Source organism: Mirounga leonina, unplaced genomic scaffold, assembly GCF_011800145.1.
Source record: "Mirounga leonina isolate KUSES-001 unplaced genomic scaffold, KU_Mleo_1.0 Mir_115, whole genome shotgun sequence".
In the NCBI taxonomy this organism is placed as follows: Eukaryota; Metazoa; Chordata; class Mammalia; order Carnivora; family Phocidae; genus Mirounga; species Mirounga leonina.
Window position 1 is genome coordinate 8642791 of NW_023270268.1, and position 16391 is coordinate 8659181.

General features: G+C 42.5%; 1 protein-coding gene across 2 annotated transcripts in view; it reads left to right on the plus strand.

Moving 5' to 3' along the window:
* The window catches only part of ENTPD3 (ectonucleoside triphosphate diphosphohydrolase 3), a 31066-nt gene extending 19529 nt beyond the window's left edge, over positions 1-11537 (plus strand). For both annotated transcript variants that reach the window (XM_034992517.1, XM_034992508.1), the window contains 6 exons: positions 862-1021; positions 1965-2198; positions 7740-8012; positions 8186-8296; positions 8680-8817; positions 11217-11537. In XM_034992517.1, the coding sequence (XP_034848408.1) occupies positions 862-1021; positions 1965-2198; positions 7740-8012; positions 8186-8296; positions 8680-8817; positions 11217-11453 (1153 nt within the window). In that variant the 3' untranslated portion in view covers positions 11454-11537. The remainder of the gene's footprint in view (positions 1-861; positions 1022-1964; positions 2199-7739; positions 8013-8185; positions 8297-8679; positions 8818-11216) is intronic.
* Positions 11538-16391: the final 4854 nt, after the last annotated feature.

A 16391-nucleotide genomic window follows, 5' to 3' on the forward strand; every position in this document is an offset into this window, starting at 1 on the left:
AATGAGAATCCTCTGGGATGGGAACTGATAAAACTAGGAAAACTCTTGAATTATTTTCTGAGCAGGTACAATTTGCTGCTGAATTAGCATGACCTTCAGCTGGTAACATGGCTCTTTCTTCTTGAGCCAAGAATGAGCTGGCGCCCCTGGCTTTCTTAACCTACTGATGAAAGGGGAAATAATCTCCCAAGTGAATCTTCTTCCATAAGGTAAAATGGCAGCAAATGAATATTATAATGCTATATCATTGGGTGATATAAGAATGCTGTGTTGCCACTCTTCCGTGGGTCAGCACACTGATGGATTTCAATCCAATGACGGCCATGATAGCCATCATATCCCCTCATGATAAAGCCCTCCCCAAGAGCAAAGCAGGGACTGTTGAAAACTCGACCTTCTTCCTTTCCCCCCTCCTCCTCAGATCCCCCTTCCTTCTGGCCTGATGAGGGCTCCTGTATGTGGTGCCCCCAGGAGATTACTTATGCCACCCCTATGGCTTCACCAATCCCTTTTCCTGTGCTGATCTGATCTGAGACAGAGCAATGGTGATTAAGCAGGAAGATCTTTTGGTTAACTGGTTGCTAGAGAATGGGATGGCAATAGGTAAGGGAGGAGAGGATGAGGGGTATTTTTACTTGAAGCTATTTTTTTGATTGGCAGTTTGACAGGTAACAAGTGCATCTGCCTTCACGGTTGCCTAGGAGGCTTCAACTTGCAAAAAGGGTTGCCATTTTTGCACACATCTGGAAAATCATCCCTGCCAGCAGAGGGGTGGGGAGGTTTACCTTTTCACCTGAGTGAGATTATTTTAAGACTCTCTTGTCCAGGCACTCAGCCTTTTGTGTTCTGTGCCTTGCATAGGTTACAAAATGAAACAGCAGCTAATGAAGTCCTTGCAAGGATCCAAAACTACTTCAAGTCCCAGCCCTTTGATTTTAGGGGTGCTCAAATCATTTCTGGGCAAGAGGAAGGGATATATGGATGGATTACAGCCAACTATTTAATGGGAAATTTCCTGGAGGTGTGTGAAAACAAGTGCATGGTTTTTAATCTTGCTATTTATCCCATCCCCTGTGGGTGGCCACTTAAAGCAGAGGTGCATGTTGACGGGGGCATCTGTCCTGTGTCATCCTTATCATATAATGCATTAAGGAAACACCTATGAAACAATAGCCAAGAAAAGACACATATAGCTGGGGCAAAAACATTGTATCATAAGCAGGATCACATGCACAGAGGAGAGGGAATATCACCACTTTACTAACTAATAAGAAATTGGAGGTGGGGGGGACCTAAATCTAAAGCCTATGGGTCTTTTGAAGGGTAGCTGGAGAATGACCCTTCCCAAAGCTCCACAGCCCTCTGAAATTTCTGGAGCCCTCAGGCTTCCCAACCCATCCTGTGTCCCCGGGTCCCTTACACTGCAGTCCCCACATGCCCTGCCCCTTGTTCAAAGGAAGGCCAACTCCAAGAGATAATCACCATGTTACAGAGGGCATAAACCATATCCAGCCCAACACCTATGTTGTTCCCGCTCAAATATATTCTTATATTTTAATTAATTGCCAACAATTAATATTTTGGAAATTTCACATAAAAATCCACATTTATAGCTTGTCCTGACCCCCACACCCCCTCAAAATTGGAAGCACTGGTCACAGTGAACTCACATTCCACATGACAACAACTAACTGGAATAGAGTATAGCTCATGTAGTCCCTAGTTTGCCACAGTCCCCACCATTCCCTATTGTCGACACCTCATCTGCTTCACTCACTTATGTTGTCTGCCCAGACTCGGAAAGCATTTGAGTTCACCACCCTTGAAATAAGGGAGAGATTTGGCCCCCAAATGTTCCCCATGTCATACTTCTTAGCAATAAGATATGGGTCTTGGGTGGAGAGCCCTGGGCAAACAGATGGTGCCTCTTGACTTTTCTCTTGCTTCCTTTTCCCACTGTGCAGAAGAACCTGTGGCATATGTGGGTGCATCCAAATGGAGTGGAGACCACAGGTGCCCTGGATTTAGGTGGTGCCTCCACCCAAATATCCTTTGCGGCTGGAGAGAAGGTAGGGCTGAACACCAGCAACATCATGAAAGTGTCCCTGTATGGCTATGTGTACACGCTCTACACACATAGCTTCCAGTGCTATGGCCGGAACGAGGCTGAGAAGAGGTTTCTGGCGATACTCGTTCAGGTACCTGAGCCGGGGCGGGGGAGGTAGGGGGGACAGCAGGTGTTCCCTGGGGGTCTTGAGGGGAGGGGGCCTTGGCTTCTGGGGTCTGTCCTTTCCACTCCAATTAGAATGTGGAGAGAAATGAGAGCATGTTCCAGTTTACTCATGGGGGTCCAAGCTCTCTCTCTCTCTCTCTCTCTCTGTTGTATTGACCACTTCCAGTGAATTTGAGTCAGAAGTCTAGGGAAATTCCAGGGCACCAAATGTTTTGTATATGATTCAAGACCTGGGATCCCTTTATGGACACAAACTGTTTTAAACCAATAGCTAAATAAGCCTGAGAATTTTGCGACTCCCCTGAGTGCAGACAAAATAATAAAAGTGGTACCAAGAGAAATATACTTGCTGACAGGGGAGAGGACAGGACTCAGCCTTCCCTGGGCTCAGCCTCCTTTTAGATGGGCCTATATTAGGCAGGTTTGATGCCCTTTATATGGTGGGATTTGGGAGTAACAGAATTCCATCACCATGGTCAGTAATTCACACAGTAACTGTTCCAGGGCACAGATGGCTACTTCAGGCATCAGCTGGAAGGCTGTCCCTACGGTAAACTCAGTGTTAGTGTGGTGTGTGTCAGCAAGCACAAGCTCCGTGGATGAGACCCTAGACCCCAAACTCCAGTGCTCGGGGGACATCCATCTCAGCCATGCATGGCTGAGAAGGGAAGATGAAGATGAAGGAAAGGGACTTTGACCACCTAGAGGGGCATGAGGCCAACCAGAAGCCACAGATCCTGGCTTCTGGTGAGACCCAGGGACAGGGGACAAGGGCTGGGTCGGCCTGTGAACATAGTGGACACAGCACCATAGGTTAACCCCCACCCCTCCCACCTACTTTGGCAATTAAGGAAGGAAGCAGTATTCCCCCAGCCACTAGCCTGCAGGGAAACATGGTCTGGCTGACCAAAGTGCCATCAGCAAAACCGACATCTCCAGACCCCTGCATTTACTGAGTAGTCATGCAGGGGTGTGTGTGAGAATTCACCCTCCAGATCCGGCCTGCTCCCCAGAGCTTCTCTTTGAGCCTCACAGGAAAGGTTGGAGCCTCAGTACACATGCATGTGGCAGGCATTGTTGGGAGAGGCTGAGCACTGCCTGGGAAGGACAGAGTGGGGGATCCTGCAGGCAGTCCTTGGGGCTCAAGAGACCCAGTGCCCACCCCAGACGCTCATCACACCCACTTGGCCAAGCCAAACCCCACAGGGAACCCTATCAATCCTCCCTAGCAAGGTCTCCATAACCACCACTCCTCCCCACTTGCTCACTAACGTACGTCAGCCAAGATGCTTCTTCCCAAGACAGAAGTTCTGGAAACACCTCTTTTCCCCATCTCCTTTCATTTCTAGCAATGGTTAAAGCCCCTCCCTCCAGCTCTAGTCCTGACAAGGGTGGAGGGCAGGGTCTCCTCTGAACTTGAAACAGGAGAAAGGGAGCATGTGAAATCATCCTTTTTCCAGGGTGAGTGAAGGTCAGAGAAGTTAACCTCTTGAATTTGGCTGGCCCTGAGGAATGTTTGTGTGTGTGGTTTTTATTTTTATAATGTTTATTAAAGAATGACTATCCAAGAATCTACGGTGGAGAAGCAAATACTCCACCTGTCTGAGGTTTCATTTGGGCTTGAGACCATAGGTCTCAAGGTGTGAGCCCAGGCCTAGGGACAGAGTGTGGGAGACCCCAGGCTCTACTGTGGCCTGTCAGCTCACAGGGACGGGGGCAGCCCTCCAACTTGCCTGGTAACCTCTGGATGCCTGAGAGGATGGCTCTGCCCTCAAAGCCTTCTGACTCAGGTGAGGGGAAGGATCCAGGTGTGCTGAGGATCACCCACAAATGCATGTCCAGACCTGCTTGACCAGTACTTTCATGTGCCAAATACATATTGCCAAGCCCCGACTTAGAAGGTTCACCAAGATGACTACATCACGAACACTGACTAAGTAAATTCCACCAGTCTGGGTCTGGTTTCCTCATCTGTCACAGTGTGGTGAGAACAATACCTGAATATAAGCTTTGCAAACTGTTTTTGTATGAACAAGCCTCCAGTTGCCCCAGGGCTGGAATCTCTGACAGCCTCTTAGACGCTAGGGACATGCATTCACGGTCCTTCTTCCCCTCTATTTAAGAAAGTTCTTTCTTTTGTTTTTAAAGTAAGACATGTTGAATGAAAAAATTTAGAAAAGCAGACACAAAAAATATAAATAATAAAACAAAACAAAAAAACCCCTAGAATTAACCACTTTAAACATACTGTTGCATTTTCTTCCAGTTATTTTTTTTCATGCACGAATATGTGTATTTACAAATTTGGCTTCATATGGTATATATAGCTTTATATCCAGCTTTTTTTAAAAAGATTTTATTTATTTATTTTTGACAGAGAGAGAGAGACACAGCGAGAGAGGGAACACAAGCAGGGGGAGTGGGAGAGGGAGAAGCAGGCTCCCTGCAGAGCAGGGAGCCTGATGTGGGGCTCGATCCCAGGACCCTGGGATCATGACCTGAGCTGAAGGCAGATGCTTAAGGACTGAGCCACCCAGGCACCCCTATATCCAGCTTTTTCTTTTACCTAACAATATACCATGAGCAGTTTCCTGTGTTGTTCAATATCCTTTGAAATTATTATTTTATAGACACATAATATTCCAAGTACCATTATTTAAAAAGAAAAATTGTATTGGTCATTTTGTTATAAAAGAAAGTACATTTTTATTGTAAAAAGTCAAACTATGCAAAAAACATATTAAAGTAACAATGAAAGAAATCTCTTTCCAACCCTATTCACCAAATGTCTTCACTGTTCACAGCTTGATACGTTGTTCTAGACTTTCCAGATCGATATCTAACTTATTTTCTTTACCCTCTAGTATTTCACAGTTTGTCAATCATTCCTATCCTGATGGACACCAGGCTGTGTCCTGTTTTGCTGCAGCAATAATAATCCAGTAAAGCTTCTTGTGCATATAACCTTATGAAATAGTGATTTTGCTTCTGTAGGATAGAATTGAAGGGCAGGTATATTTTTTATATAAGTGGATAAATAGGCAATCTTCCAACAAAATTAAAAACCATCCAAATTCCCACCAACAAGGTTGTGATGACTTTTTGCAATCTGATAATTTCAGGGATTCTGGGACATTCCAGTAATAATTCCTTGGATAAGGAGGATCTGTTTCTGGATTTCCTGTTCTATTCATCCATTTTTCCATTCTTGAGCCAATTATTCTAGTTGCAGTAGTTTGTTTTTCTAGTCTCAGACATTTATTCTGAACTTCAAAACCATTTTAAGCAGTAACAGAAAGGAAAACTTTTTTTCATCGAAATTATGATTGCAGTTGCATTGACTGAAAATTAATTTGGTAAAAAATTGGCTAATTGATGATATTATGAATTCCCATATAGAATTATAAAATATCCTTCCAATTATTTAGTTCTTGGTTTGTATCCTTCAATAAAACATACTTTTCATTATTGGTCCTGTGCCTTCCTTTTAAATTAGTTTCCTGGTGTGTTCCTTTAATAGTTTCCATCACTATTGAAGATAGTTCCTATCTCCACTTTTCCACTTTTGATGGGATTTACTCCAAGACCAAGTTATGCTGCAGTTTTCCAGTGGACTTCTTTGCTCTCAAGCCTAGTGGTTGACCCTTTAGTGTCAGTGCCATGCAAATACTAAGTTCAGGGGAGATTTGTTGAATGTTGAGGGCCTGAGCAACTTGGACCATTGGCAAATTATATTTAAAGAACGCCATCACAAATCATTCAAACTCCAAAAAGAGCATAGAAATAATCTTTAGGGGCGCCTGGGTGGCTCAGTCAGTTAGGCGTCTGCCTTCAGCTCAGGTCATGATCCCAGGCTCCTGGGATCGGAACCCTGCGTCTGGCTCTCTGCTCAGTGGGGAGTTTGCTTCTCCCTCTGCCCCTCCCCACTTCATGCTCACCCGCAAGCTTGCTCTCTCTCAAATAAATAAATAAAATCTTAAAAAAAAAAAAAAAGAAAGAATCTTTCCTGAGCTTCTTCTGTGTTCCAAGCTAGAAATAACTGATATTATCTTGCTTCTTCTCCAGGCCAAGCCAGAAATAATTTATTTCATTTTAACTACTTAAAAAGTATGTCAGATTTGGAGGGGGAAATTAAATAACCAGTTGATTGATTTCTTTTTTTTTCCCCCTTTAAACCAATATTTCAGCTATAGGGTGACCCTGGTGTGACATGTTACAAATTAGACATACCAATTTTTGAAAATTGTGAATCTTTTTCATACCATTGAAGCAGAAAGGAGCCTGTTTGCTGACTCCACAGACTCAGTCATATTAAGATCTTCTGGAGGACGCTCATTAGAGTTACATTGGATGAGTGCTTGTCTTCTGGACGCTTATGTGTGGAGTCCTGTCACTGGCCTTTGTTAAATGATTGCATTACTTTGTTGTGTATCTCAATTTCCTACATGAGTAAATTGAAAGAGTTGGAATAAATATTGTCTGAGTCAAGACTTTACGGCAGGAGATGCTTTAGTGGCTTTGAAATTGGACAGAGTTCAAATCCAATTCCTTAGAAAAGGGAGTCCATAAATAGAACCAAACACACTTTGGAATTTAGCATAAGATAAGAAGAATATTTTTCACCGGTAGATAAAATATTGGATAGTCATTTGAAAAAAGTAAAGTCAGGTTCCCTATTACAATCTTTACACCGAATAAATTACAAATGGATCAAAGATTTATACGTAACAAGGATATTTGTTGCAGCCTTGTTTATAATGCAGAATGATTGGAAACCATCTAAATATTCATATTCATATCCCTTATCTAAGGAATCTCCTCTATAGTTTATTTGTACAGTGGAGTGCTATGCAGTTACTAAAAAGAAGAGGCCATTCTACATGTACGATGGGAAAGATGTGAAAGGTATATTTTTAAGTAAGAAAAGCAAGGGGCATAACTGTGTATAGAGTACTATGATTTATCGTTTTTAGAAAAAGGAAGAGGGGGGAGAAGAAAAGATATTTGCATATGCATGCAAGAAGTATCCCTGGCAGGAAATCACAAAAATTGGCAATAGTGGTTACTTCTAGGGAGGGGATCTGGTGGCTAGAAGTGGTTGGGAGGGAACCTTAACTTTCATAATATACTTATTTGTAACCTTTTGGATTATTTTGTTAGGGGGATAGGTGATATTCTATTCAAAATGATCAATTAATCTAAACATATCTTGTTTTCCCATCCAAATGGATTTCATAAAACCTGCTTCCCAGGACTGTCTTGAGGAGTGGGTCAGATAATATGAGCGAGAGCCTGGCATCATGCTTGGTGCAGGTTCACCCACCCCCACTGGAGCTCTCAAGACAACCTGGGAGTTGCCTTCAAGTGCACACTGACACAAAATGGCATGTTTTCCATCCATTTCTCTCTTGGCATGGGGGGGTGCAATACTGAGGATTTGCAAGAGGGAAACACTTTGGCCCTCCACAAAAGAGTGGTTTCTGACACCTCCCTCTTGTACCTACAGGATTCTCCCACCAAAACCAATATCATCAACCCCTGTTACCCTCGGAATTATGTCACCACCCTCACTGGGGGCTACATATTTGACAGCCTGTGCACAGCAGACTTGAGGCCTGTAAATTATGACCCTGATGACATCATCACTTTTGAAGGAAGCGGAGACCCATCGCTGTGTAGGGAAAAGGTGGCTTTCCTGTTTGACTTCAAAGCTTGCCATGACCAAGAAGCCTGTTCCTTTGATGGGGTTTATCAGCCAAAAGTTAAAGGGGCATTCGTGGTAAGAGCAAAAACCACCCAAAGATTCCCTTTTCCCCGCATTGAAGATTTAGCTCTCCCCTTTCTGTTTCTCTTCTGCTGCCCTGTTTTCCCACTTCTTTATTCCCCACGCTGAAAGCTCCATAACATATCACGTACTGAGAACTGACTTCCTTCTGTACGACCCCCTTCCAGGCTTTTGCAGGATTCTACTACACAGCCAGTGCTTTCAATCTTTCGGGGAGCTTTTCCCTGAAAGCCTTCAACTCAAGCACCTGGGATTTCTGCTCAGAGAGCTGGAGTCAGGTCAGTATTTAAAGGGAAAGGGGCAGCATCCGTACAACACAGTGAGCGGAGCCGAGTATATTCCATTTGTGTGCATGTGTATGCTTGTTCCGAGTTGGGACTTTATGCCGTTCTGCTTTCACCACATCCACAAAATGGGGTAATAAGGGAACCTACCTCATACATGCATTGTGGATGAATGTTCTGACCGTAGGCACAATGGTTACAACAGCATGTGGTGAACCCCATACTGCATAGGGGTATTTTCATTATGATTTGATACAATTGGATGATTTTATGGTGATGGTATTATGAAATTCTAGGGGATGAGAGTCTTTAAAATGTGTTCTGAAACTTGCACTTTCAAACGTGCCTGCCTCATGTGTTTGGGACCTCCTCTTCAGCTCCCGCTGCTGCTCCCCAGGTTTGACGAGGTATACGCCCGCTCCTACTGCTTCTCAGCCCACTATATCTACCACTTGCTTGTGAATGGATACAGATTCACCGAGGAGACCTGGCCCCAAATACATTTTAAAAAAGAAGTAAGTCAAGGCACAGGTTGTTTTCTCCTCTTCCTCTCAAAAGACTTGTGTATATAGGTGCAGAAGAAATGTAGAAGTTAAGAGGGTGATTTCAGTTTGCTGAGGGGAAGCTGAAGAGACTTCAATCCCTTGTGAGCTTTCCAGAAGAGATGGTGGAGAATCCAGAGAAGGTGTCACTGGAGACCCTTCCACATGGGTGAGGGATCAGAGGCCAAGAGCTCACAGACCCTGAGCTCCGCGAGCGCAGGACCTGTTTCATTATCTTTAGTACAGGAGCGAGAACCTAGAAGGTGTTTACTAAATGTTTGTTGAGTGTATATATAAATATCTTAAGGATCAGACTTTTCAGCTGGGTAAGAAGTTTTAAATAGGGCAGTGATTCTTAAGAGGCTAGTAACTAACTGCTCTCCATTTTACACAGATGTCAGGGTAACAGAGTATTAGGGATTTACAGCAGCGCGAAGTAAGAACCTCTCTTGGAATGTGCCTGAGGTCACTGTATTTACTGGTGACTGGCCTGTCACCCTCCAGGCCTTGTTTCCAGGCAGGACTCAACCTTGCTGATATGTTCACCCAGCCTATGTTCCTGGGATTCGGGGAGAATTTTCTCATTTCAGGAATAGCTGATAAAAAGCCTGGAGTCAGTCTGTTTGATATTAGCTTTAGCAATAATTAGATTAAACCAATCAATAGCCAGCATTAGGCCTGTGACTGTCTACTTTTACATAAACAAAATTGAATCATCTACAAAAAGATAAGGCTGTCTGGAGACATATAAGGACTCTTGGTGGCATGCACTCTCTACACTTTGCTTCTAATGAATCTAATTAGCAGGAAAGTACATTCTGAGAACGGAAAGTGATGTCCCCTCGGATACTAGTTTGGATGGATACAGAATTCCAGCCTTCAAATCCCTTTCTTTTATTTGTAAAGAAGTTTATATACAGCCAAATTAGTATTCAAACATGAAGGCATAAAAAGATTTAGAAGATTTGCCACAGAAAGACGTCAAAAATATTTTTGAAGGAAAAAAAAAATAAGAAGAGAAATAAATCCAGGAAATGTTATAAAAATACAGGCAGGAAGAATAAATGATGTGGTGGCTTAAACTGTATATTTAAAAAAAGAAAAAAGAAAACTTACACCAAAGAAAAGGAAAAAAATCCATTCATAACAACCCAACATTCAAATATAGCTAATATCCAGTGTGAAGGGAGCAGGGTAAAGGGTCACAACAGTGGCCTAAAATGCTCATCTTGTAAAGGCAGACTTTATTTATATATCATTTTTAAGGCAAGAAAGGAAAAAAATATAGAAAAAGGAAAATAGCACTAATTGAGAATTTAAAACTAAGATATTAGAAAGAAGTAGTCCAAATATATCAATAATCACAATAATCATAAATGGACTAAACCTACCAGTTAGAAGACAGATATTGTCAGATTAGATTGTTAAAAATCAAGCGTATATTGTTTGTAAGAGAAATCCTTAGGTGTTAAGCAAAAGGACATGGAAAGTTTTAAAATTAAAAAAAAAAATTTAGGTGCATCTGGGTGGCTCAGTCATTAAGCATCTGCCTTCGGCTCAGGTCATGATCCCAGGGTCCTGGGATTGAGCCCCGCATTGGGCTCCCTGTTCAGTGGGAAGCCCCTACTTCTCCCTCACTCACTCCCCCCACTTGTGTTCCCTTTCTCACTGTGTCTCTCTCTGTCAAATAAATAAATAAAATCTAAAAACAAAATTAAATTAAAATTAAAAAATAAAAAATAAAAAAATTTAGCTATCAGGCAAACACTACCCAAAAGAAAACAGTATAGCTAATTTCTAAAAATTTCAGTATAGTTATTTAATATCTGACCAAATAGGCTTTAAAATAAGGAGGATCATTCAAGATACAAAGGAGTACAACATAATGATATAGAGTTCCTTCTGAAGATTGCAAATTTGAAACTTTTTTGTATCTAATAAAACAGCCTAAAAACATGGAAACAAAAACTGATGGAACATAAGATATTGACAAAGTCTGTTTCCTATTTAGACTGACCCCCTGTGCTGAGAAACTGGTCCTGGGTTCAGTAAACTGCTCATTACCCTCTTTGTTTAGCCACAGACACTTCTGTACCGGACAGTGGAGAAACTCCCACTGTTATTAACTGTGCCATCATCCCACTTGCCTGTGACGAGGTTGTGAGGACTCTGACAATTTCTCCACAGTGCTGAGGGTAGGGTCTCAGTGACCTGGATTCTAGCCCAATCTCTGCAGTGTCTGAACTTGGGCAAATCCTTTGACGTTAGGCCACAGTTTCTGGTGGGTGTTTCATGAGGATGACAGTGGTGTATGTGTGTAATTCCCACCTCGAGCCCTACCCTGAGAACTAAGCCATCTTTCTACCATACAGGTGGGGAACAGCAGCATAGCCTGGTCTTTGGGCTACATGCTCAGCCTGACCAACCAGATCCCAGCCGAAAGCCCCCTGATCCACCTGCCCATGGACCCACCTGCCTTTATGGGCATCCTTGCCTTCTTCACAGCAGTGGCCTTGCTGTGTCTGGTGTTTCTGGTGTGCCTGTATGCTTCGTCCAGGAGGCAGAGGCGCTCCCAGCATGCCTTTGACCACACAGTGGATTCTGAGTGAGCCTTGTGAAGCAGCTCCTGGAGCCTAAGGCCTGCCCGGAACCAGCCTGGGTAGCACCAGACAATGCCAGCGAAATGTCCATCTTCAGGAAATGCACCTAAAGTCAAATACCTAGATCATGTGCCTCTCCAAGACTGATTTACGCCAAAGCACCTCTTGGGGAGTCCCCCAACTGTTCTGGGTACGTTGCTCCTCCAAAAACCCTACCGCCCACTCGCTGACCTATTGGGGAACTGAGGAGAGACAGGCCATCAAGGTCAGGCTCTTTATTCCAAGTGCCCTAGAGGAACAGTAAGTTGAGAATATGACAGTTTGATGTTGAAGAATTGACCTCAGGGCTCAGTTTGCATTTTTCCTTCCTCAGAAACACCATATGCCTCCTGGCAAGTTTGGAAGCTGGCAGGCACCCATGAAGCATTTAACATAGTTAGATATGTTGCATTATGGCCCATTGATTCTTAACTAAAATTTGGCAATCCCATAAACATTGAGCTCCCTCAGACTAGTAGAATAGAGTATCTGGGGGAGAAAGCTCCTTTACCCCAAGGACAGTGGCTATGACCAGGCTCTGTCATATGGGCAGAACCTGAAGGACAGAGACACACAGAAAATCTCCCCGGAAACTGCAGTCCATTTCCAGAGTGGGATTCCCACTCTGGTCGAGTGCAGCCTGTGTGTATGTCTTCATTCGCACCTGCCCTTCACATGGTTGGGTCTTCTCATAAAACATTGACTCCTAGTGAGGCTATCGTGTAACAGATCTTTTCGCCTTTGCTAGGTGTTTGCTTAGGGCTGTTTCTCCACTGACAGTGGGGTGTGTGTTTCGCCCACTGTTCGCACAAGTGTACTTGATGCTGTCCTCAATAGCCTTGCTTACCACTTTCCTACAAAGGATGAGAAAGAACTCCAGCAAGTCCAATGGTGACAAACTAAAAATCAACGTTGTTTCAGACTGTTGTTGGTTAGCTGAATATGGAATAAAGGACTCTTACTTTGTTTTGACTTGAAATGTGTGTGTTTGTTACCTTGCAAACAGTACTTTTTCTCCTAAGGACCCAAGGTGGTATTTATGAGAGGAGGTTCTTAAAATGAGGAAAAATTTCTTAGGAAATCTTTCCTAGTGAACTAAGAAAATTATGCATTAATATCACCTTTATTCCAGAGAAGTAGAAGTACTTCACTTTGATAAACCTTTGGCTCCTTGAGATAACCAGGTCAAACATTTCTGTATCTTATTTGACATTCAAAACTTCTGTGAGGCTACAACCTGCCACTCAGATCTTGATTCCCACCCAGAATGGTTGCTCCCTTCCCAAAATGCACCTTTGCTCACACAATTCTCCCTACCCCACCTGTGGGTCAAACTCCCAAACATCCAAACAATGCATATTTTTCAAGGCCTAATTTAGCTCTGCTTCCTCCACAAAGCTTTCCTTACACACAGATAAAGAGACAGACACACACACACACACACACACACACACAATGATCTACTGGACCACTTTTTAAAAACTAGTTAGGAATACATACATACAGACATACATACTAGTTAGGTAAATTCTTATATTATTTATCTTGTGTGTACATATGGCTTATTTCTAAAATAGACAGTAGTCTACTTAAGGGCAAATCCCTTTTGAATCCCATTCATCACACATTCATTCAACAAAATTCTAAGAAATACCTACTACAGGCCTAATACCTTATCAGGTGTGATCTTGGATTTGGATAAATGCTATGTTGAGCAATATACTCAACATCTTTGTTGATTGATGTTATTTCCATAAAGGACAGAAGGGTGGGCAATAAAGTATGGAGATATCAGACAAAAATAGCATCCAAAGCACCAAGAGTTTGCATGAAAAAACAGATATGTCTGTGCAGGGAAGAGGGCCAACATTCCATGAAGGCAAGTCATAGTCAATGTTTCTAGCTGATTCCGGAACTTGGAATAAGCTGATGAAGTATTTTGGGTTTTCTAACATATATCAAAAAATTCTTACCAAATGGACCATCATGAAATCTGCAGTCCAAGTAACGTATCTCGTAAGACTATGGTAAACAGGAGTCTAACATGGTCCCCACCGCCTTGCCCCCTACTGTTACTTGGGAGATTATGTTGTTAGATGGCAAAAGGGATTTGCAGATGTAATCACCAATCAGTTGACCTTAAAAGGGAGAGATTATCCAGTAGGCTTTTTCTCCTCACATGAACTCTTTAAAGGCAGAGTGTTTGCTCAAGAAGTCAGAGAGATTTATTTATTTATTTTTTTTTTTTTTTAAGATTTTATTTATTTATTTGAGACAGAGAGAATGAGAGACAGAGAGCATGAGAGGGAAGAGGGTCAGAGGGAGAAGCAGACTCCCTGCCGAGCAGGGAGCCCGACGCGGGACTCGATCCCGGGACTCCAGGATCATGACCTGAGCCGAAGGCAGTCGCTCAACCAACTGAGCCACCCAGGCGCCCCAGTCAGAGAGATTTAAAGCATGAGAAGGGTTTGATGTGCTGTTGCTAACTAGAAGATGGAGGAGGCCAGGCATGAGAGAACCCAAGAACAACCTCTAGGAACTAAGAGCAACTCCAAGACTCCAACTAAGTGCCTCTCCAAGACTGATTTACGCCAAAGCACCTCTTGGGGAGTCCCCCAACTGTTCTGGGTACGTTGCTCCTCCAAAAACCCTACCGCCCACTCGCTGACCTATTGGGGAACTGAGGAGAGACAGGCCATCAAGGTCAGGCTCTTTATTCCAAGTGCCCTAGAGGAACAGTAAGTTGAGAATATGACAGTTTGATGTTGAAGAATTGACCTCAGGGCTCAGTTTGCACAAAATTAAAATGTCCTGGCTGACAGCCTGCAAGAAAGCAGGGGCCTCAGTCCTACAACTACAAGCATCTATGTTCTGCCAGCAACTTACAGAAGCTTGCACAAACTTGAAATAACCTTGCATAAACTTCCAGTTAAGAGCTCCACCAGATTTAGCACATCAATTTCAGCCTTTTGAGACCCTAAGCAGAGAACCCAGTTGAGCCCACCCAGACTTCTGACCTATAGAACTGGAACATAATACGTGGGTGTTGTTTGAGGCCACTAAGTTTATGGCAATTTGTTATACAGCAATAGAAAATTAATACTACAGAACCCAGGCCCCAAGACTCCAACCAAAAGAAGCACTTACATTTGAAATATGAGTAAAGATAAAGATGATTAGGTATCACAAGTTGTGTCTATTCCTTACAATGACCATGCAGGAAAGGCATGGGCTCAGAGATATAATAACTTGCCAACATCACCCAGCTAGTAAGCATTTCTGGAGGTGGAGACTGTGAGTTGAGATTCTGCTCTGGTTGAATCTAAAGCCCATTATGTCTGTCACATTTCCTTCACAGAAAAAGGCAGTATCACATGGCAGATAGGAGTTTGGCTTTAGAATGTGGTAGTCCAACATACTCATTCACATACAGACACTTGATTGATGACAGAGGTGTCATGTCAGAGCAGCAAAAAAGATGTGGGACAACCAGATTTCCACATGGAGAAAAAAGGAAATTCGACCCCTTCCTCACACCATTTTCAAAAATTACTTGCAGGTCAAAGACCTAAGTGTGAAAGATAAATGTACAAAGGTTTTAGAACAGAAAAGAGGAGAAAATTTTAAGATCTTGAGTAAGGGAAGGGTTTCTTAAGCATTACACAAAATGCATTAACAATAAGAAAATATGTGATACATTCTATTACATTAAAATTAAGAACGTCTGTTCCTCAAAAAACACGATTATAAGAGTGAAAAGACAAGTCACAGAGTGGAAGGAGGTATTTGCAACATATATAACTGATAAAGGACTGGTTTCCAGATTATACAGAGATTTCCTACAAATCAGTGAGAAAAAAAGGCAAATGATCTAATTTTCCTAAATGGGCAAAAGCTGTGAAAAGCCATTTTACAAAAAGGAGAAATCTAACTGTCCAATAAATATGAAAAGGTGCTCAACCTCATTCATGGATCGGGGCAATGCATATTAAAACTACATGAATTAACATAATACACCCATTGTTTGACAAAATTAAAAACTCTGACAACACTAAATGTTGGTGAGTGTGGAACAACTGGAACTCTCATGCACTGTGGTGGGGATGTAATTTAATGTAACCATTCTGGGAAACTGATATTATCTAATAAAGTTGAAGGTATGCATACCAAATGACTCAAAAATTCCAGTCCAAGGTATATACCTTAGACATATATGTTCGAATGTACAACAGGCTACATGCCTAAGAATGTTTTTACCAGCAGCCAAGATGCCTATCCCATAAAATGGAAGCATATATAATGATATATCTGTACTAGAAAGCACCATTCAGCATGAAAACAAAAGAACTGCAAATCTATGCTCAAATGGGTAGATCTTACCAAGGTGACACTGAGGATAAAAAGCAAGTCACACACACAAAAAAAGCCATATATATATATAATTCCATTTATATGAAGTTCAAAAACAGGTAAAACTAAACACAGAAAGTCAACTCTCAAAGAAAGCAAGGAAATTATTACTCTTAAATTTGAGGGAAGATGGAGGTAGTGTTTGGAAACAGATACATGAGTATCTCAGTGTAATAGGGCTGCCATGACAAAGTACCATAGACCAGCTGGCTTAAACAACACACATTCATTTTCTCACAGTTCTAGAAGCCAGGAAGCCTGAGACCAAGGTGCCAGTCAATTCAGTGCCTGGTGAGAGGCTTCTTTTTGGCTTGTAGACAGCCTGCCTTCTTACTGAGGCTTCCCTTGGCCTTTCTTCTGTGCTTGTGTGGGGGAGAAAGACAGTGAGCTCTCTGGTATCTCCTCTTTTAAGGACACCAATCCCATCACGAGGGTCTGACCCTTATGGCCTCATCTCACCCTAATTACCTCCTAAAGACCCATTTCCAAATAACATCA